Source organism: Fundulus heteroclitus, chromosome 3, assembly GCF_011125445.2.
Source record: "Fundulus heteroclitus isolate FHET01 chromosome 3, MU-UCD_Fhet_4.1, whole genome shotgun sequence".
NCBI lineage: Eukaryota > Metazoa > Chordata > Actinopteri > Cyprinodontiformes > Fundulidae > Fundulus > Fundulus heteroclitus.
Window position 1 is genome coordinate 44,921,688 of NC_046363.1, and position 23,196 is coordinate 44,944,883.

At 41.1% G+C, this 23,196-nt stretch overlaps 1 protein-coding gene across 1 annotated transcript in view; it reads left to right on the forward strand.

The window, feature by feature from the left end:
• The first annotated feature begins 5,304 nt into the window (after positions 1-5,304).
• LOC105924485 overlaps positions 5,305-23,196 on the forward strand; it is a 252,954-nt gene continuing 235,062 nt past the window's right edge. The window contains exons 1-7 of the mRNA XM_036135517.1: positions 5,305-5,414; positions 11,426-11,732; positions 12,093-12,130; positions 18,323-18,608; positions 19,131-19,174; positions 22,612-22,903; positions 22,992-23,035. Of these exons, the coding sequence (XP_035991410.1) occupies positions 5,337-5,414; positions 11,426-11,732; positions 12,093-12,130; positions 18,323-18,608; positions 19,131-19,174; positions 22,612-22,903; positions 22,992-23,035 (1,089 nt within the window). The 5' untranslated portion in view covers positions 5,305-5,336. The remainder of the gene's footprint in view (positions 5,415-11,425; positions 11,733-12,092; positions 12,131-18,322; positions 18,609-19,130; positions 19,175-22,611; positions 22,904-22,991; positions 23,036-23,196) is intronic.

Consider the following 23,196-nt stretch of genomic DNA (forward strand, 5'->3'; position numbering starts at 1 on the left):
TGTTTACATCCTTCAAAATGTGGGTTTCAGTGAGCTTTTCAGTCTGAGTTCAAGACTCACCCCTGTTAGGGGTCTTTAATAATATTTTCCTGTTAAACTTTGGTGCTCTTCTTGTACTGTTAGACCTCACAGCTGATTTTAACACTATAGATCATTAGATACAGACTGTTCCACTGGTCAGGGGGCTAACAACGAACTAGCACTAGTTGGAAGATTTGAAGAAAATGGATGGAATGTTTAATAACATGATGCATTTTTATTTTAAGAGTGTCAAACTTTAGATGTGATCTTAGAGCTTCATCTATGAACTGGTGTTTCTGCTGCTGGGACCTGATCCAACCAAATTCCTTTGAACGTAGTTTAATTACAGACTGGATGTGTTCTGGTGTCGCGTATTTCCAACAAGAAACAAAACAGAAACGTTTTATCACGTGATGGAGCTGCTTTTCTTCGGAAATCAAAAGCAATTCTGCTTCTTTATCCATAATTTACTCAGAGGGAAACATTTAAAGCTTGGCCTGAGAACACAGCAGCCGCGTTTAAAGCCGTGATCCTTTAACAACGAATTCAATGTGTGATGTTTTCAGGCCACAACAGGAAATATTCAGGTGAAGAAAACAGCAGGTTAAAATGCAAACATCAGAGCATCATATTTTTAGTCTTAAATAAGTCGTTGTATTTCATGTATTTATAATAGTTAATAATGTTTTACATTTAAACAGATTAACGTTTCCAGCACCAGGAACAAGAACAACGGCTGCAGAAAGACGCCATTACAGATAAGAAAATTTATTTATCTGCAACAGTCAGTAGGATAAGAACAATATGGTAAAAAACATTTTAATTGATTACACTCAAAGACAAAAAAAAAGACAGTTTTTTTCCATTCTTAAAGGACTCTCTGAGGCCATTTCTCTGTCTTCCGTTTCTACTCTTGTTCAGGGTCCTGAAACAAAGACAAAACAGAGATCACATTTCTCTAGAAACTCTTTGCACTTTAAATGTTGACGTTACGTTCTGATCAAAGCAGATTTCATGGTTACTCACCATCTGTCATCTTCCAGATAAACTCTGGGCTGTAAAACAGATCAGAAACTTTCATGTAAAAATCTGTTGCCACAAATCATTGAAATTTAAAGTTTCAAAATTTGTTCCTCGAGCCTGAAAACGCAGCTATGTTCATTGTCTTTCTGTAGCCTCGTTAAGAGCCGGGGCATCTACTCAGACGGGCGCTGGGTGCTAATGATGATATAATTTTTCTCTAGGGAGCCCAAAGCATCGCTACTTTCATCAGACAGAAACAGACGTCTCTAAGATGATCTCATCTGTCCAGAACAACATAATCCTGTTGCTCTGTTGTTTTTAGGCTTTCTGCTTCTGTTGCTCCCAAAAACCAAGTGAATTAAGTCTTTGCCAACTTGACTAGTCGTGACCTTTAAACTTTCTAATGGAGGCCTGTAGAGTCTGAGATGGAGCTCTTGGGTTTCTCTGAGCTTCTCGCTCTGACCTCGGGCTGAATCTGCTGGGAAAGGTGGTCAGCTGTCTGAGATGTTCTCCTCTTGGTAATAATCTTCCTCTCTGCAGGATGATGGACTTTAGATGGTCTGGAGATGACCATTAAAGGTGCATAGCCACGTTGTTTGACGTTTTATATATATATATATATATATATATATATATATATATATATATATATATATATATATATATATATATATATATATATATGTAACTCACTCTGATTGCACAGCGGGAAAAGTAACTCACTCTGGTTGCAAAGTTTTTAAGAAAGATTATCACATCCTGCTGGCGTATTAGTTGTTATTTTGGTTTTTTAAGCTTTATTTTTGCTCAGTTGGTTAGTAAATAAAGCCTTTGTGTTTATTTCTAATAACAGAGGAAGAACGTACTGCACATGCGCAGCAGGGGTTAAAACAAGGAAGCAGCTAACGGCTATTAGCATCTCCCAGCGAAACAATAAAGAACAATGAATGGTCCAAGATCCAGTGAAAAAAAAGTGCAAAAATCCATGATTCTAAGAGGGAAAAGCCTGGAATGTGTCTGTGAATCCAGTCTGAACGTTCAGTGTCACTGAAGCTAAACCTGCCGAGGCTCAGATGTGACGCAGAGTTGACTAACATGAGTAAATGTTCTGATATGAAGCTCTTAGAGTTACTGTAGATCTGTTTATTTAATAATAACGTTTGGTCTTCAATCACACCGAGCTGCCGCTTTGGCATTGCAGAGGGTCAGGCTCGGTCCGACATTATTTACAATTGATTTATTAATTACGCAAACCTGCATTATGGTAGTGCTGCGATATTGTCGCTAGATGGCGCCACATCTGTTTATATCACTGAGCAATAGCTCAGTGGTTTATATGTGGTCATGGCGCCCAGCGCTGGGTTATATTTATCCACAAAAAGGACCATGAAAACATTATCAAGATGAAAACTTGGTGTAGATAATCTTATTTTATGGTCTTTTTATAAGCATATAACGTGGCTATATACCTTTAACCCTTCCTGGGTTAATGAGCAGCAACAGCTGCTCCTCTCATGTGTTGCTGATGTTTTTCTACCTTGAGATGCCCTGATATGAAAAACTCTTGAATTAAAACCGGGTGAACAGTTTCTCTCTGTCATTACTAAACTCTCAGTACCTGAATTGAGACCCAGCAGGGGCCCCGTAGATTTAAAGTGAAACCAAAAGTAAATTACATTTACGTAGCCTACTAACCAGCTTCAAACAGTTAAATTTAGTATTTCTTCTCACCGAGTGTCTCCGCCTCCAGGTTGCAGTTGATGTCCTTCAGGAGCTCCACAGCGACCGTCACAGACCCATTCTCTGTGAAGGTGGAGGTCAGCACATCCACCACGTCCAGGCGGCTCTTCCCCTCCACCCTGCAGCGGGACACCCGCGGCTCTCCCCGGCGGTCCACCAGCGCAAAGCAGAACTTCTGAAAGTTCTTCTCGGACAGGTCCTCCAGAGAGTCAAGTAAAAGCATCTTGATGCTCCTCCGAGCCATTTCTCTGTAAGCTGCAGCTGCTGACAGCTGGAGAAGAAACCCGAAGCTCACAGCTGCAGTGAGGAAGAGGAAGAGCCCGAGGAGTCGCTCTGCAGGGAGGCGGGACTGATAGATAAAAGGCCTGCTTTTACCTAACGTTACCTAAACATCTGGCTGCAGATGTTGGGGAGCTATGAAACCATTTCACAAGAAGACAAACTTCATTTAGGCTCAGGAAATAAATTTCCTTATGGAGGAAAAATTACCACGACTAAAATAAAAACTAATAAATTTTTATAAAGCAACGGAACATTTTGTTAAGTGATTTTTGATAAATTATACACTTTAGGAGACATTAAAAAATAGTATTGTAAATCAAAACTAGTAGTAAGTTGCTAATTCTTTTGGCAACTTATTATGGCATTACCCTCCAGATGGGTCAATCCCAGCATGAGGAGCTCCCAAAGTGGAAAGATTTCAGTAATTAGGAGGAGTATTAGCGAACCTCAGAGCGTCTACAGCCATATACATTATATACGTACATATGTCTGTGTCTACAGCCGGAAGATGGTGGAAACAGAGAGAGCTGATTGGCTGAGCCACCACCTGGACAGAGCAGGAAATCAGCGCAGAAAGTTGTATAACCATCTGGGCCCGTATTAACAAAGACCCGCAGAGTCTCTCAGAGTTCCTATCTCAGCCTAAACATTCCTGCCAAGGAGCTTCAGAGTGAATCAGATGCTGCTGAGAGCGACTCTGAGGAATGAAATGACATAAAGTTTTATGTTAGTGAGCAGGTGCGGTTGGCCCTTTGCTAGGTGTGAGGCTTTCTTTCAAGAGCTGTGATTGGTTGATAGTACAAGACGAAATAAAAGCACGAATGCGCTCCTAATCAAAGGAGTGAAATGATTAGACTGGATTAAGAAATGTGTCATGATGATGAAACTTAAAGCAAAATTAAATAATTGTCACCTCGCATCAAAATGTTTGAACGCACCTTATTTACATCCTCGTAATTTTGATTTCTATTTTTACACGCCAGTCGTTTCGCTACTTTATGTGATATTAATGCGCACTCACCTGTCAGCATTTTATGAGATCACCCGCGGCTGGATTTGGCAAAACGACCAAAATGAAATGGGAAAAAGTTGGAAACCCCCGAACTGGACAGCGCTGCCCAGCTCACAGCTCTGAGAGGAGAAAGGTTTGTAGAAGGGAAATTGGTCCCTGGATCACGGCGACAATTATACGAACTTGAAGCGTGTTGCCGCAGATGAATGCGTCTTTTTCTCTGCGCGTCTTGGTGCTTTTACGCACCAGCCAAAAGAGAAGCATCAAAAGCGAAGAGATGGCATCACACAAGCGAACTTCTAGACGAGCATTTAAGCTACTGACATTATCATGAAAAACAGAAAATACTTTCTCTCCTTTTTTTATATAAAGTCTTTATGAATTTCTCCACTTTTATTCATGTTCATTCAATATTTCTCCTATTATTTGTTTATCCTTAATAAAATTACGTTACTAGAGCCGCATTGAACCCGTCTGGCCGCTGAAACTAATTAATTTCCCTCAATGGGGATGGTGAAGTTTATCTTTTCTACATGCTAATAATTGAATTGTTGTTAAAGAGGTTTATGCTCGTTTCCTCCACTGTTTTATGATGAAGTGGAGCTCGAATGTCTGTGTTCCAATACTTGCAACGTGTTTTGACTCATCCTTTGGGAGCGGGCTAATCCACTTTTTTAGCATTCTGAATAGTTTCTGTATTTCCTCCTTCAGCATGATGCTGCCTCTCCACATCAAGTCAGAGCTTAACAAAATAAAGGCTGGGTTGTCTGTCTGTTTATTTTAAGACTAGGCTTAAAACTTTCCTTTTTGACAATACATTTTATATTACATTACATTTACAACTCGTGTTGGTAGGCTGCTGATAACTTTTATTTTTGCTAAGATGACATGATTGGGAAAGGGATCTTTGGAGGTTATTTGGTTGCCTGATTGCACTTTTTGTGGGGAGACTGTATGAGCAATGCTTTTTCTTTGCTTTAGTGCAGCTGTGTGCTAATGGTGTTCTTTATTATGTGTAATAGTTCTACATTTTTAACACAACTTCAAGGCAGGTTGAGATTTGATTTTGTTTTTTTTAGGTGAGCAAGTTTCACGTTGTGGTTGGGCTGGAAACTGTCAGTCAGATCTGCAAACCCTGCATGCACACCATACATGGTCATTTCCTGGTTCTTTGACAAACAGCGACTTCCTTTGCTTCTCCGTAACAGTTTAGTAAAACGTTTTAGTCTCAGTAGAGGTGAACTTGTAACACCAGAAGATGGATCCTCCTGAAGCATCTGGAGGAGTTCAAGGCAGTAATGTTGGAGAATCCTCGGTGAAAACCAGCGAATCGAAGGTAAAACGTCGCCTTAAACTCTGAGAGTTTACCTTCATCTGTTTCTAGTTATTTGCGCTTAAATATTTTATACTAACATTTAGAACCTGTAAGGGTTTCAGTCCGTGGACGTGCTGGTCATTTGATTTTAATGTTGATCCCAACAGGATGTTTGGGTCATTCCTCCAGAACCTTTTAGAAATGTTCAGTAGTATTAAGATCTGACTGAGGGACCTTTTATAAATACTCAAATGTTCCCTATTTTGTTTGTTGGAATAAAGCTAAGAGCTTTTAGCTGAATGTTTTGGGTCATTATCCTGCTGGAGAACCCATACCTGGTCAATGAGGCTGAGCTTTCTGAAACCAGCCAGCATGTTTCAGGACATGATGCCTTGGTGTTCTCTACCAACCCATTAAAAATTCCATGTTTCCTCTGATGGAGCAAAGAAGTCCCTGAACAAAAGTTGCTCCTGATTCAACAGTTTCTGTGAATAAATGGCCCATAAAGCTCCAGTTTTGTGTCAGTCCAAGGAATGTTCTGCCAGAATCTCTGGAGCTTTTAGGTTTTTTCAGTCAGTCTTTTCTACCTAGTGAAGCCCTTCCAGGTCTTTTACCATGAGACCCTCAGGTCCATGTCCTGGGAGACTGTCTATAATGAACGCTGTATTTTTAATCATGTTTCCAGCTGTGGTCACTGAAACATGAACACTTTAACTGTAACACAGATAATCTTCTTTCTGAGCTCCATATGTTCATGTTCAGAGTGGAGCACAGAAACAGCAAAGCCCCCCCGCAGCAGGTCTGATCACTTTGAGCAGCCTGAAGGACTGAAGATAAGCTTGAAGGCACCTAATGAAGGTTGAACATCTAAAGGGGAAGGATTCTTTTCTATTTTGTGGTACCAGTAACATTTAAGATAAAGATAACCAGAATAAATGCAAAATGCAGCTTTTTAGACGAAAAGAGCTACCAGAGCCAGTCTGGCTCCATGTGACAAAGTAAAACACTCGTGTGCTCTGGAGCCTGCAGGATTATGTGAAGTCCATCGTTCTACAAAGACATTTTGTTAATGAGAGAAAATCCTAACAAACTTTGGTCTTACACCTGAGGCAGGTGATTTTGCAGCTTCCTGTCCTGAGTAAGTACACCATCTTTTATTTTACTTTTCCAGGCAGAAATTATGACGACCAAAAAGCCTATTGTTGGAAGACTGGATCAGCGTGGTTCAGGATACTTCAGTTACTTCAAGCCGTTCATTCCAGCAGAACCATCTTTCCTTCCCATCTCAAGGAGCGAGCTGGAAGCAGCAAATACAGAGGATGTGGTAAGGCAAGGCGAATTTATTTATATAGCACAATTCAGTACACAGACAATGCAAAGTGCTTTACATGGTTAAAATACAGGAAATAAAGCAGAAAAAAGTAAGTAGGAAAAAGCAGTTGGATTATATTTATATATATAAAAAAAATAAAAAAATAAAAAATAATAATAAATTTGCATTCAATTGTTTAACTAGTGCAGTCGAAGGCAGTCCTAAACAAATTAGTTTTTAGTCTTGATTTAAAGGAACTTAGGCTTTCAGCATTTTTAGTTTTAGTTTTCTGGAAGTTTGTTCCAGATAAGTGGAGCATAGGAACTAAATGCTGCTTCTCCATGTCTGGTTCTGGTTCTGGTTCTGGTTCTGCAGAGCAGGCTGGAGCCAGAAGACCTGAGTGGTCTGGAGGGTTGATGCCCTGATAACAAGTCTGTGATGGATTTAGGAGCTAATTCAGGGATTTATAGACTAACAGAAGGATTTTAAAGTCTATTCTCTGAGATCCAGGGAGCCATGGAAGGACTTCAGAACCGGGTCCATGTTCTCTACGTTCTTAGTCTTAGTGGAAGGACTTCAGAACCGGGTCCATGTTCTCTACGTTCTTAGTCTTAGTGAGGACTTCAGAACCGGGTCCATGTTCTCTACTTTCTTAGTCTTAGTGAGGACTTCAGAACCGGGTCCATGTTCTCTACTTTCTTAGTCTTAGTGAGGACGCGGGCAGCAGGTTCTGGATCAGCTGCAGCGTTCTGATCCACTTTTTAGGCAGACCTGTAAAAACACCGTTGCAGTAATCAATTCGACTAAAAATAAACGCATGGATTAGTTTTTCCAGATCCTGCTGAGACATCAGTCCTTTAATCCTAGAAATGTTCTTCAGGTGATAGAAAGCCGACCTTGTAACTGTCTTTAGATGCTTTTGAAGGTTCAGGTCTGAGTCCATCACTACTCCCAAATTTCGGGCCTGATTGGTGGTTTTTAGCTGAAGTGACTGAAGCTGTGTGCTAACTTTTGATCTTTCCTCTATTGGTCCAAATATTATTACTTCAGTTTTGTTTTTATTCAATTGGAGAAAATTTTGGCACATCCATGCATTGATTTCTTCTAGGCATTTACTTAGTTCCTGAATTAGTTCATAGTCACCTGGTGACATGGTGATGTAGAGCTGTGTGTCGTCTGCATAGTTATGTTGTTATTTCTTATTATCTGGGCTAGAGGGAGCATGTAGATATTGAAAAGGAGGAACCCAGGATGGACCCTTGGGAAACCCCACATGTGATTTTTGTCATCTCTGACGTAAAGTTACCTACTGACACAAAAAAGTCCTTTAAGTAGTATTTAAACCAGTGGAGAGCTGTAGCAGAGAGGCCGACCCAGTTTTCCAGGCGTTCTAACAGAATGGAGTGATCAACAGTATCAAATGCTGCACTGAGGTCCAATAGAACCAGCACGGTGGTTCTTCCACAGTCTGTATTTATATGGATGTCATTAAACACCTTGATCAGGGCGGTCTCTGTACTGTGGTGAGGAAGCCAGACTGGAAAATGTCAAAGCGGCTGGTCATAGTTAAGAAGGTGTTTAATTGTTGGTGGTGGAGCTGATGATTAAGATGCACAGGAGAGCGTATGTAGAGGAAACCAAGAAGATTTTACTGAGAATGGGGCATCTTGATCTGGTGGAGAGATTAGCAGGAGTCAGAGGTGAGACAGCATGAAAGAAATGTGGGAAAATCACCCATTTATCTGGCGATTCAGACATTTTCAAAGTATCTAAAATGTTTTTATCTCATTTATTTTTCAGAGAACTCACCTTTAGTGCAGAAAGTAAGTGATGCCCATTTAGCCAATGATGACACCTTTCAGTTGTAAAAGAAAGATAAAAAACAATCCCACAAAGAAATATTGAGTACAAACTATTAGATAAACTGATGTTTTCCTCTCAGTCCGTTGCTGCTACCACCGTGGTTCACTGTGGGATGTTTTTCATGGAGTGATGTGTTGGGTTTGGGCCAGTGTTGTAGTCAAGTCACTATGCCTCGAGTCCGAGTCCAGGTTCGAGTCTCCAGTGTTCAAGTGCGAGTCAAGTCCAAGTCATTAAAAAAAAATCTGAGTCGAGTCCGAGTCAAGTCACTACTGATCCGAGTCGAGTCCTTATTAATCAAGTCGAGTCCAAGTTCCGCACTAAAGTAAGCATAGCCTACATGTTTTTAAACTTAAAAAAAATCCACACTACACCACATTGCACTAATAATTTAGATATTAAAATCATACACCAAATAATATTCTAATGACATATTAAAATTATAGCCTAATGATATAAAAAAAGTCGAGTCTTTTTCTCAATTTCAGAGTCAGAATGATCTGAATGTAGAAGTCCGAGTCCAAGTTTGAGTCATCAGTGCTCAAGTCCAAGTCAAGTCACGAGTCTCTAAATTTAGCTAATGACTCGGACTCGAGTTCGAGTCTCGGACTCGAGTACTACAACACTGGTTTGGGCCATACCGCATTTTCCTTTTGAAAAACTTAAAGTGTGTCTTCTTCTTCTTAACACTCAATAATCACTTTTTCTGGCCTCGCCTCCATGAAGCTCAGCTCTGTGGAGCCTACGGCTTATTGTGGATCTATAGACAAATCCACCAGTCTCTGCTATGGACCTCTGCTGCTCCTTCAGGCTTAGCTTTGGTCTCTGTGCTGCATCCTGCATCCCTTCAGAATGTCATAAACACACACACACACACACACACACACACACACACACACACATATATATATATATATATATATATATATATATATATATATATATATATATATATACAGGGTTTCACGCAGCGCTATCTCACGATACCGCCTCGCCAACATAAAAAAAAAAAAAACTAACTCGTGCTTGCATGTTTATGTGACGTTAACACGCGTTTTTTTGTTGTTGCTTTCGCGCGTGCGTGAATGGCAGGGAAAAAACACATGGATACCCCCCCCCCCCGCTCTACGACTCGTTCCGCGCAAAACGTGTCATTCACAGCTTTAGTTTAACTGACTGCAGTGCAGATGATCTGCTCAGCCCTTTTTTGCTGCACAGACCAGCACAAATGTAGCAGAATTTATTGACACCAATTTTGTTAGATTGGAAGAAGTTATGGGGGCCAACTTCACTCATGTTGTCTTTGGGAGACGTGTCACTGTTAGACTGTGAAATAACTTCTACTCCACTTTATCCATGTGTCCATTCTTCCCCGAGGTACCCGTCCATTTGTTTAAGTGTGCCACATGTGACATCTTCAGCATTATCTGTTGTTTCCCAGTAACTGCTTTCTGCAGCTCCAGCATCTGTAATCTCATAATCTTTAAAACCGGTCTGGAAACAAAAATGTGTTAAAGGATGGAGGGACACTTACCAAAAGGCAAACTCCAAGAGACGAGGTTTTTGTGTAAATAAAAATGTATCAGTAATCATAAATCCAGGATTAAACAGAAATATAAGCAGATACAAAAGTCAGAAGCTTATAAGGATTGACAAAGTTTGAAAATGTGACAAAACTCAAAAACCCCTTCAAAAAGGCTCTAAGCATATTTATATTTAGATCAAAGTTAAAAACCTGTTTAGAGTTGCTTTTAAATGTTAATATTTTAGTTTGTAGTCCAGCTTGTCTTTTGTCTTGACCTACTGCTACTATTCCACTGCTATGTGCTTTCCTCTGTAATGTTTTCTTTTCTAACATTCTGTTCATGTTCAGCACTTTGAATTGTCTTGTTACTGAAATGTGCTACAAATAAACTTGCCTTATATCAGAGTAAATAACCATGATTAAGATGTGAGAAGGGAACTAATACATGTAATAATCTTTAGAGAAAAGGAGAGCCTGGTGCACACATGCATGGGTGGACCAAAAGACAGGAAGTAAAAGTAAAAGCAGATCAACATTTCCTCTATTCAAAATAAATGTTTTTCAAAATGAAATACATGCATTAATCAAAATGAATATAAACAGAAATTAACCTGTTTTGTTTTCACTGGGTTTACACTGTTTTTAGTATTAAAATTATAAGTATAAAAGCCCACAGCAGTGGCTTCTGTTTATTTGCACACTAGTGATTACGACAGGAACCCATTCTATGAAGCTCTCTGCAGAAAGGTGGTGACCTCTGTGCACCATACGCCTCAGCATCCACTGCCCCTCTCCTTCAGTTTAAATGGTCTACTGCTTCATAGCTGCGTTGCTGTCATTGCCAATAGCTCCACTTCATTCTAAAACCACTGACCACTGACTGAAGAATATTTAGGAGCGAGGACATTTCCTGACTGGACTTCCTTGTTTAGGTTTCATCTTCTCACAGAACCAGGCTGGAGTTCTCTGAGCTCCTGAGAGCGACTCGCTCTTTCACAGATGTCTGTAGAAACAGTCTGCAGGCCTAGCAGCTTAATTATAGTCACCTAGACCCATGGAAGTGATGGAACAACTGATTTCCATGATTTGGATGAGGGAGTGAATACTTTTTGCTATATAGTTTATTATAACACTGGAAAAACAAAAATACTTCTGTTCAGAAAACTAAAATAGACGTTTTGTTAAATACACAAATTCACACATGCACAGATATTTAAGGTTGACTCATTTGATATGTTACACAGTATTTATGTTCTACAGTTGATAGTTTGATGCCTGATTTATATTTCTAAAAGATTTGCTTCTGTTTAATTAACTCTTCTGTGAATTGACCAGGTGGGAGAGATGGAGTCTGTGTTGGAGCTGCTGCTGGAGACGCTGTCCGCTCTGAGCGAAGACAGTTTAAGTCAATTCTGGAAGCAGTACCTGGACCGAGAACGTTCCTTAAGTCCTGCCGGTATCACAGCTCTAAAAGGAGAACCCTTCCCACCGTCTGCTGTTAAGACTGAGCTGGAGATCTTAGCAGTCTCATTGTTGCAGCGTGAGGGAAAACAGGCTGTGGACGTTACTGAAAGGATTTTAACAGACATTAACGAAACACATCTGGTCCAAAGGCTTTGGGATCACAGGTCAAGAAACAAAAGTAAGAGAATAAGAACAAAACCTATTCATCATGAAATCTCCTTTTAGTGAGTTTTTCCCCCCAAATTTCACCTTATTTATTCAGGTAAATGTCATTGAGACAAGGTCAGATATTTAAGAATGCCCTGATCTAAAGACAGATACAGAACTACAACATGTTAAAACAGATTCTAGCCTTTTTAGATGAAATAATCAATCTGGATCAAAACCAATTGATTAAATTAATCAACTGGAAATAAAATAAGACAGTAGCAATTAAAGGTCTCACAGGTTCTGTTTTCTAGCTCAGGTTGATGCATATTTTAATGTGGATCTCTTTATATTGTGGTTCTTTAAGCTGCTTTAATTATCTTCCACTCAGAAAACCCTGATGATCATCTGCCGGCGCTGCTCCACAAAGTGAGTAAAGTCTCTGAGTCTCCTTGACTTCAGAATGCTGCTTGTTTCTATTCTACGTTTCATGGGTCAGACTTAGGACTGTGAAACTTCTGAGTAAAACTTAACATGATCTGGACTTACTTTGTTGAGTTATGGAAATGTAAGCACCCCCTCTATGTTCCAGCCATTTGTAGAACTCTGTAGCAGCATTAACTCTATGCGGGGATCAGTCTCTGACATCACTGGAGGAGGACCCACATTTCTTTCCAGCGTTGCTTCAGGTCGTTTAGGTTTGAAGAAATGAGTCTCTCCACAACTCAGCTGATGAACGACCTGATGACTGCAGGGTGACCATGTCAGAAAAACAAGCCAGGATCATCACCCCCCCCCCCCAACCACCACCATGCTTGGCAGTATCAGGATTTCTGCTTTCTGTGTTTTCTTTCAACATGGTGCTGATGAGCATTTTAGACAAACATCTCCAGAACTCTGGTCTCCTCCATTGTCCCAGAAGTCTGGTCCTTCTTCCAGGTGCATCTCTGCTGACCTCAGTCCTGCTGCCATCTTGGTTCAGGAGAGAAGAGACTTTCTCCTTCAACCCTTCCAAGCAGCCAGACTGGTTCAGGGTCATGACCTTTGACCTTTAACCTGCTACCTGAGTACTGTAGAGTCTAAGGTGGAGCTCCTGGTTAATAATCATTTCTCTGAGCTTCCCACTCTGATCTTGGGCTAAATCTGCTGGATGTCCATCCTGGAAGGGTGGAAGCTGTTGAGACGTTCTCATCCTGGGAATAATGTTTCTCTCTGCAGGATGACGGCCTAAAATGGTTTGTAGGCAAGGCAAAGCAAGGCAGATTTATTTATATAGCACAATTCAGTACAGAGACAATGCAAAGTGCTTTACATGATTAAAATATAGGAATAAAAGCAAGTAGGAATAGAATGTAGAAACAAAAAAAGAACATTAAGAACAGTAAAACAGTTTAACTGGAACATTCAAAGGCAATTTTAAACAAATGTGTTTAAAAACTCAGGCTTTCCGCACTTTTACAGTTTTCTGGAAGTTTGTTCCAGATCAGTGGAGCATAGGAACTAAATGCTGCTTCTCCATGTCTGGTTCTGGTTCTGGTTCTGCAGAGCAGGCTGGAGCCAGAAGACCTGAGTGGTCTGGAGGGTTGATGCCCTGATAACAAGTCTGTGATGGATTTAGGTGCTAATTCAGGGATTTATAGACTAACAGAAGGATTTTAAAGTCTATTCTCTGAGATACAGGGAGCCATGGAAGGACTTCAGAACCGGGTCCATGTTCTCTACTTTTTTTAGTCTTAGTGAGGACGCGGGCAGCAGTGTTCTGGATCAGCTGCAGCTGTCTGATCCACTTTTTAGGCAGACCTGTAAAAACACCGTTGTAGTGATCAATTCTACTAAATATAAACGCATTGATTAGTTTTTCCAGATCCTGCTGAGACATTAGTCCTTTAATCCTAGAAATGTTCTTCAGGTGATAGAAAGCCGAACTTGTAACTGTCTTTAGATGCTTTTGGAGGTTCAGGTGTGAGTCCATCACTACTCCCAGGTTTCAGGCCTGATCAGTGGTTCCTAGTTGAAGCAGCTGAAGCTGTGTGCTAACTTTTGATCTCTCCTCTATTGGTCCAAAGATTATTACTTTAGTTTTGTTTTTTTTCAATTGAAGAAAATTTTGGCACATCCACGTATTGATTTCTTCTAGGCATTTACTCAGTGCCTGAACTGGTTCATAGTCACCTGGTGACATGGTGATGTAAAGCTGTGTGACGTCTGCATAGTTATGGTAGCTGATGTTGTTGTTTTTTATTATCTGAGCTAGAGGAGCATGTACATATTGAAAAGGAGGGGACCCAGGATGGACCCTTGGGGAACCCCACATGTGATTTTTGTCATCTTTGATGTAAAGTTACTTACTGATACAAGTTACCTACTGATACAAAAAAGTCCCTGTCCTTTAAGTAGGATTTAAACCAGTAGAGAGCTATACCAGAGAGGCCGACCCAGTTCTCCAGGCGTTCTAACAGGATGGAGTGATCGACAGTATCAAATGCTGCACTGAGATCTGATAGAACCAACATGGTGGTTCTTCCACAGTCTGTATTTATATGGATGTCATTAAACACCTTGATAAGGGTGGTCTCTGTACTGTGGTGAGCACGGACACCAGACTGGAAAACGGCAAAGCGGCTGGTCGTAGTTAAGAAGGTGTTTAATTGTTGAAATACAGCTTTTTCAATAATCTTACTGATAAAGGGGAGGTTTGAGATGGGCCTGTAGTTCTGGAGTAGAAGTTTGTCTAAGTTGTTCTTTTTCAGCAGTGGATTGATAATTGCTGTTTTTAGGGACTGGAGGAAAACACCTGACAGGAGGGACGTGTTTATTATCTGAGTCAAATCAGACGCTATGCCAGGTAAAACTTTCTTAAGGAAACCTGTGGGTAGAACATCAAGACAGCAGGAGGAGGAACTTAGCTGCTGAATGATCTTCTCTAAGCTTTTGGAGTTTATTTGGCTGAATTGGGACATTTTGTCAGAAGTAGTTCCAGCTGAATACGGCATTGGTTCTGGTGTTGATATGGTAGTGCAAAGTGATCCTCTAACTTTTAGGATTTTCTCAGTAAAGAAGTTAGCAAATTCATTGCAGGCCCTGGTGGAGTGGAGTTCTGAAGCCACGGACACAGGAGGATTTGTTAACCTGTCGACTGTGGCAAATAAGACACGAGCATTATTAATGTTTTTCTTGATGATCTCTGAGAAGAAAGATTCTCTTGCATTTTTCAGTTGTAAGTTATATCTGTTAAGTCTCTCTTTATAGATTTCATAGTGAACCTGGAGTCTGTTCTTTCTCCACCTGCGTTCAGCTTTTTGACACTCCCTTTTTTCACCTCTAACTGCTGGAGCATTTCTCCAAGGAGATTTTTTCTTCCCGGAAACAACTTTCACTTTAACTGGAGCAATGCAGTCAATGATGTCTGAGACTTTAGACTGAAAGTTATCTACTAGCTCATCTACTGAGTTGCAGCCCAAGGTTGAAGTATCAGAGTGGCATTGTCCTTAAAGGTGCGTTTTCTTACGATGTCCCTTTGGCTAAATGAGTCACTGGTAATTATGCTTTCAAAGGTAACAGAAAAGTGATCAGATAGGTTAACATCAGTTACATTGACTTTAGAAATCTTTAGACCCTTAGTGATGATTAAGTCTAATATGTGTCCCTGTTTGTGTGTTGGCTGTTTAACATGTTGAGTTAAATTAAAGTTTCTACTGTCACACAGTTCTTTTGCACTTCTGTCTTCAGGGTTGTCAACGTGAAAGTTGAAGTCTCCCACAATAATTAAAGTCATAGTCAACACATATCACAGACAGGAGGTCACTAAAATCCTTAAAAAAGTTTGATGTGGACTTAGGAGGCCTGTAAACATTCAGAAACATAGTTTGTACCGGGCCCTTTACCTGGAGAGCCAAATGTTCAAAAGAGTCAAATTTTCCCAAAAACACCTTTTTACACTTTAGTGAATAATTAAACAATGTTGCTACTCCTCCACCTTTCCTTTGCTGTCTGCTCTCACAAAGGAAATTGTAGTTTGGAGGTGTCGACTCCATAGCTGCTTCACTAAATTCATGCAGCCATGTTTCTGTTAAAAACATTACATCAAGATTATTGTCAGTAATGAAGTCATTAATTAAAAGGGATTTTCCTGACAGAGATGTGTTTAGTAAACCTAGTTTATATGACTTAGTAGTTGATAGTGTCTCTGTGACAGGTTGCATCTGACAGTTTATGACTTTTAAGTATTTGTTTCTGTTTATCCTTTTGTTTTTCTTATTTCTGCCACGTATTATCACAGATATTCCATAATCTCCGGCAAAAGACCCAGGCTGATGCTGGGAACTGTCATGTCTGATAAACGTGTGGCCAGGGCCCAATCTGTATCACAGCGAAGTAATTTTGAGTTCCTCAGTACCAGAGTGTTCTGAGATACGTAGAGGAGGAGGATCTGAGGCTCTGAGGCCTTTGGAAAATCCTGGTTTATTCACAGCAGAATGGCTATGTGGAGAGGATGTCATCTGTAGGCCAATCTTAAATACTTTGTTCATGTTGTGAGAAAATTCCAGAAAAAGAACTTCTGGGCTTTGTGTAAAAGAATGGGAGGCGGGTCCAGTCTGGACCGGTATTCGTGACGATGGAGGTTCTTGGTCCTCTCTTTGTCCTGCTGAGATCTGGGATGAATCCTCCTGTAGCTCTGACAACGCCTCATTCTGTGTCATCTTTCTGGCCATCTTTATCTTGGCTTGTTCGGGCTGCACTGGGCTTATCTTTTGTTTTGGCACTGGATGTTCCTTGTTTTGGGACAAAGCTGATGACGCATGGTTCACAGAATAGAAGATGTTTGAAATCAGCCGTTTTGCACCTGACCTATTTAGAGAGAAACGATCTCTGTTGAACAGATGTCTTCTTTCCCAAAATATGTTAAAGTTGTCTATGAAGGTTACAGTTGTTTCTTTGCATGTTTTTTCCAGCCATTTGTTTAGCATCAGAATTCTGGAAAAAATCTCGTCTTCACAAGTAACGGGGGCACGAGGGCCGCTGATAAACACCTTGACATTAAGGCCATCAACTAAGTTCAACAGACGAATGTAGTCCTCTTTCAATACTTCTGATTTTCTCTCGAAGGTGTCACCCAGGGCTACAGCTTGTATTATGAGTTTTTCCAGGGTCGGGCGTTCTTTCAAGACCCCTGGAAGGTCTGTCTGAAGGATATCTAAAACATCAAAAACCAGGCTACAGCTCCCGTCGTTATAGATCAACACCTCTGTGTTTTTCTTGTTACAGAAGAAAAATCCCCCTTACAGATCCATTGCATAAAATCAGGGTCCTTGGCCCCGTGGCATGTCTTTTCTGTGATGTCTTAGAACGAAAATCGATGACATACCTCTGGTTTTTGTCCTCCTGGGTCACATTTTGGAGCGGAGCGAATCTGTTTCGTAAAGGAATTCCAGCATTTCCAGCAGGTTTACTCCTATCATTTGTTTTGAGAACAGCCCGCTGTTGTTTCACTTGTCTTGGGACATCTCTCTATAGTCTCGGCCAGTTTTCTTTGTCTAGGTGTGGGGTTCGTTGATCCTTTGGTCTTGCACCCAGAGTGGTCCAGGGATTCTCATTTTCCTCAGGGATCTGTTTGTTCGCTGAGTCGCTGGGCTGGTGGTCACCGCTCGGAATCACAGGCAGGGTTGTTTCATTTCCATGCGCGGCGTTTACATCATAATTCACTTCGAGTCAACAGATTTTCAGTTCCATAACAGCTATCTTCTGTAAAAGCTTGTCAAAGTCCATTGTGGTGAAGGAAGGCATCTTTTCAAAATCAAAATAAAAAAATAAGTAAAAGAAAATAAATAAAATAACTAAATCCAACTTCCTGTGGTTTAGGTTAAGAGATAAAAAGGAGATAAAAAGTAAAAGGCAGGAAAATGCAAGCAAGCAGGGAGCAGAGAAAAAAGCGTCCGAACAGGCAGAGAGGCGGAGAGTTGTAGATGACCTTTGAACCCTCCCCAGGTTGATGGGCAGCAACAGCTCCTGCTTTGAGGTGATTGTACCTCTGTAAGGGAGGTGGACAGGTTAGTGAGTCACTCACAGGAAGGCAATAAAGGAACGCTGGAAGGTCCTCTCACACTGGAGGAGTCAGGAATATATAGAGCAGCCAACAGGTGCAGCAGCACCACTAGTTAGAGGAGTCACAGGTGCATGAAGTCAGGGAGTGATTGCCAGAGCAGCACAGGGAGCAGAGAGTGACGTCAGCAGCAGAAACACATGTTACACCCTGGATGCTTCAGAGCAGCAAACTGAGAAAACTCCTGCTTTAGTGAAACAGGACAGTGAACTTTACATTATCCTATGATGGTAAATAATTCAGAACTTTAAAGTTATCATTGGGTTTGCATAAATTAGTGCAGAATAATTAATGTAATTACAATTAACAGATTGTAAATATGTAGATACATTACTGAGAAAGTTATTATCATCAAAAGACTCCAGTCTCAGATGAGAACCGGAAGTAGAAAGTTACGAAATGTGTCGTTGCACCCCCCCCCCCCCCCACAAACACACACATTTGTAAAGGTCCTCATAACAATTACATGATAAGCTGTAATTCTGGATGAATTCTCCTTAAACAGGCGTCTTATATTTCAGGCAGCAACGATGGCAGCTGTGAAGGAGCTGCTTTTGGAAACACTGACTAATTTGAATCCTGTAGTCCTTGAAAAGTTCAAGATCTTCTTAAAGTTCACGTCCTTCCAGAAGAAATTACCAGAGATCCCATGGAGCAATCTGCAATGGGCCGACTGTAGATCAACAGTGAATCTGATGTTGGCCACATACGGTCAGCGGTGTTTGGAGGTGACCAGTCAGGTTCTAACAGACATGAACCAGACTGATCTGTTGGCGTATCTGCCAGAGAAGAGCGATGGAGCTGAAGGTAAGCTGAACTACGCTCCTCAGTAATTCAGAGCACTGATTTCCAACGTCTCGTCCATGCCAGCGTGGGCTTAAACCTGCAGGAATATTGTGTTCTGGGTGAAGCAGGAGCTCCTGTTCTCCACTAACTGGGTTGATGAAGTTCTGCAGACCTTCTGGTGGTTCCTTCTTCATTTTCCAGCTTCAGTTCTAAATTAATTTTTATCAGAGTGGGATTAGCACACATATCTGAACATCAGGGTTTCTGAATAAATGGGCTCCAAGCATCGCCTCAACTTTACATTTAAAAGAAAACAGGTCCCTTAAAAAGTAAAAACAGCAGCTTATTGGTTATTTAACATTCTGTTGACATGTCTTCTCACCAACTGGCCTCAATAGTAGAGGAGCAGCTTCAACCTCCAATGCTGCCTCCTTTGTTTTAGCTGGAAGCTTTAGTGTCCCTGTGGTTAGTCTTCTGTAGAAACTATATTGTTCAGACATTCATATTGACATTCAAGTTATCATCAAATCTTTTTCCCCTCAGAGAAACTTTCTTTGGAAGAACTTTGGCCTGGACTGATCGACAAAGTGAGTAATCTGTGACATCAAACACAGCAACTTTCATCAAATGCTTAAAGGTCTAAAATGTGCTCAGCATGAAAATTATGCTACATTACACATTGTGTTCATTTTACTCTTTAATTACAAAATAAAGCTGCATTCATTAAGCTGGCAAAAAGATCATATAAGCAGTTTAAAGCCCCAGGAAGTAAGTTTTACACCCTTTAAAGTAGTGGTGCGCTAAATGAATTACAAACTCTCTCGTTGTTAACAGCGTAATAACTACTACAGAATCACAAATGTGACAATGTAAACATGTCCTCCATGTATAAGCTACTGCTAACAGCTCATAGCTACGGTCTGTGTGTGAAATTCTTTTTAGCACAGTTACCAAATTCGTTATTATTAACTTTGGCCTTGTTTTTTTCTCTAAAGTCAGTAGTAAATTTGTTCAGTTACATTTATTTTGGTCCTGTTTCTCAACAAGAAGCCACTTATTTACAATCTAAAATTAGCACTACAGTGTTAAGGGTTGGTTATTGAGTCCGAATTCAGCAACACACAGAGTTTTGCCTTTAACAGTTTTATTGAAGATTGTGGAGTATGGCTGAGGAGAACCAGAGTTCTGTACCAGACTGAACGAGGTGGAGATGACAGCTGGAGAAGGCAGACGTGAGGGAACACCGGCAGGTAGGCGAGAGGCGAGGGCAGGCAGACACAGGTGAAGCTGAAGGACTGCAAGCAGACATGAGGAAGGGAAGAGCAGCTGGCTTGAGGCGGAGGAAGGCGGTGAGGAAGACGACGAGGGACGAAGGGCGCTGGGAGAAGAAAGGCGTGAGCAGACGTGGGAAGGATGGTGACGAACCAGCAGGGAAGGGAGGACTGAGGAGTCCTTAAGTAGGTTGACTGACAGGTAAATTGAGTCCAGGTTGATTGGTGACGGCAGGTGGAGAAGATCTACGGTGAGTGGAATCGGGGCTGTGTGGGAGATGGAAAGTGCTAGAACTGTTCAATATAGAAGACAGATAGGGAAAACTCATAGGCTAACAGGTTTATCCCCATTGGCTACTGTAATTAAAAATGGCGACACTACAGACCATACAGACTGTGATAGGAGACCCAAACCCTTGAGATAAGGGATCTTAGAGCATGCTGAAGTTATCAAGAGATCTAAATTTTTAGCCACATTAGCAGAATTCTCTCTAAATGAGACTTCAACCATTAAGTTATTAGTTGTGGAGGAGCAGTGTGGTTTTAGTTTTGGTTGTGGACCAGATCTTTTCTTTTACAGAATTGATGAGGACTTCAAGAGAGTTTAGTTGATAAGACCTGTGCCAAGGTTTTATTTTGGGGTGTTGCAGATGAAAAGGTTAGCTCTCGTACTTTTAAAAGTTATGCGGACCTTGTAAACCCAAAGCAAGTTCCTGTTGGACTATAGCAGGACAGCTCATCACACATTATATTTAGGGTGCTTGGGAACAGGATCTTAAGACCTGAACATGGAGAAGAGCTTTTATGGTGTGGAAACCTTGGGATCATGTGGTTCTGAAGTCATGACCACTGGAACGGTCCAAAGCTGGGATGAGAATCAGCCTCTAATGCGATGGTTCTCAACTGGAAAAAGGAGGACTCGTCCCTCTGAGGGATGGGTGAGAAGGAGCAGGATATGCTTAAATGGATGGGAGCCTTGTCTTCTCTAATTCTCTAGAGTCAAAGGTGAAGCCATCTGTCCAACAGCTGAATCTCCGTCCAATTTAGTTCATCACCAGAACAATTATTCTAAACAGAGCAACAGATCTACAGAAGAATATCTGAAAAGTACCAGAATCAAATGTTGCAGTGGCCCAGTCAAAGTCCAGACCTCAGCCTGATTGAACGCTGTTTAAAGTGAGAAGCTGATGAATTTGGCTCCAGCCACTCTATTGAGGAAGGTTCTTAAATCTGGATCTCATTCATTCGGTTCTCCTGACCAAAACCTTGGAACGTAGACAGACGTGAATCAACTGCTTCACCGTTTGGACCAGCGGTTTTATTCAGATAAGAAATACCTTTATTGTCCCACAATGGGAAAATTCAGGCATGATATCCAGAGGATTTCTTTGTCAACTCAATCCCTGCTAGGTGCTTATTGCTGTGAACAACAACCCCACATCATCATTCCTCCACTATCCTGCTTGACAGTCGGTATAAGCTGACGTTGCTGTTTCCAGAGAAGATTTCCAGCAGTTTGATAAGATTTCTGCTGGTGAATAATCCACCTCTCTTTAGAATGATTAGCTTTATTTAATAGTTTAGAAAGTACGCCGTAACCCTTCCCAATAGAAGCAACAACTGGCTCTCTCACCTGACCGATAAAAGTAGAAACTGTATTCTGTATTTTACTCAGAGTTTTTATGTTTGTTTAATTATGATGAATAGCTGTACACTTTTAAATATATACTTATTTTATTCCTCTGGTCCTTAAACAAAAAATTATATCTTCACCAGACAGAACATTTTATAGATAATGATGTAAATTGTGATGGTGCAGTTTTAGCCTGCCTGTCTCCCCATGAACTTACCAGCTCTTTCCACCTCTCAAGCAGCTCAGCTCTCACTCCACCTCCTCATTAGTTCCACCTGCCGTTCCTAATTATCCCGGACTCAGTACACCTGCCAACACCTCTACTTAAACCTCCCTCAGTCTGCTCTTCCCCGCCGGATTGTCTTCATCCAAACCTCGTCCTGCCTTGTGCTTCTCATGCCTGCCAGCCAGAGTTTCCTACATCTGCCTGCCAGAGTTCCCCTCGTCGACGCCCGCCTGCATGTTCTCTCTCTGCTGTGCTGCTGGTTCTGCTGCTACTCCAGCGCTCCAACAACTCTCTGTGCTGTCGGCTAACCTCATACCCCGGCGTTCTAAGAACCAGCTCTGCTGCTGAGCTTCCGGCTCCTGCTGGACCTCAGCTCTCTCACGCCTGCCCTGTATGCTCCTTGGCTCTCAGCGTCTCCCTGGGTCTACATCACCCGCAGTCCTTCAGCTCCCGCCATCTACATCCTTCTGCCCCAGCTCAGTTAAGACTCTGGTTCTCATCCTCCACAATCCATCAACCTTCAATAAACTCTTTAAAACGAAACTCTGTGTGCGGCTGAATTCGGGTTCAAACTCCACAAACCCTGACATAAATATTATTAGCATTTTATTGATTTTCATCTTTTACTAATCATTACTGTCACGCTGGGATCTAGATCTCTTCCTTCTGGTTGATTCCTAAGATCCCAGAGCGGAGAGGAACCAGGTGTTGGGTCTTTGTAGCCGGCTTGATGTTCCCAGCGGCCCGAGAAGGAAGTTCTAGGGTTCAGGGTTAAGGTCCAGGGTAGACTCTCCTGAGATCAGCATAAAAATGAATCAAGAGCAAATGTGAAAACCTGCAACTTAATGAGTAAAACAACGTGAAGGTGATTAAATATTTTCTTTTTATTACCAGGTAGAAGCCATGGAGTCTGTTTTAGAGCTGCTGTTGGAAACCCTCGGTGCTCTAAATGAAGAAGAGCAGCGTTTATTCATCGACTGGATTTTTAAGAAAACTTTGTTGATTGAGGATCGTTTTCTGTATCAATTTCACATCGGAGAAAGATTTTTAGACCTGCAGGCTGCTGTGTTTGAAATGGTGCAGCTGACCGTCCTGAAGTCTGTGGAGACAACTAAGAAATTTTTAATAAAGATAAAAAGGCCAGATCTGCTTCAGATGATTGAAACGTGCAGCAAAAGGCAGGAAAGTAAGATAATAAAGATTAAACATGTTAATATATTATTTAACCTTCTCCTTTTGATTTTAATTACTAATATCTTTGTTGTTTTCCTCAGAGAAACTCTCAGTGGATGAGCGCTGCTCTGCTGTCGTGCACAAAGTGAGGGTTCTAATTTCACTCCGATTAGGTTGATGTCTTTAGTAATAATGAGATGCTGAAGCTTAAAAAGGGTCGAAAGTTTGTTTATAATTTGCCAAATAAAGAAAAAATACATCTGAAATACACTAACTTCGAACATCTGCTGAATTTTGTGGCAGAAT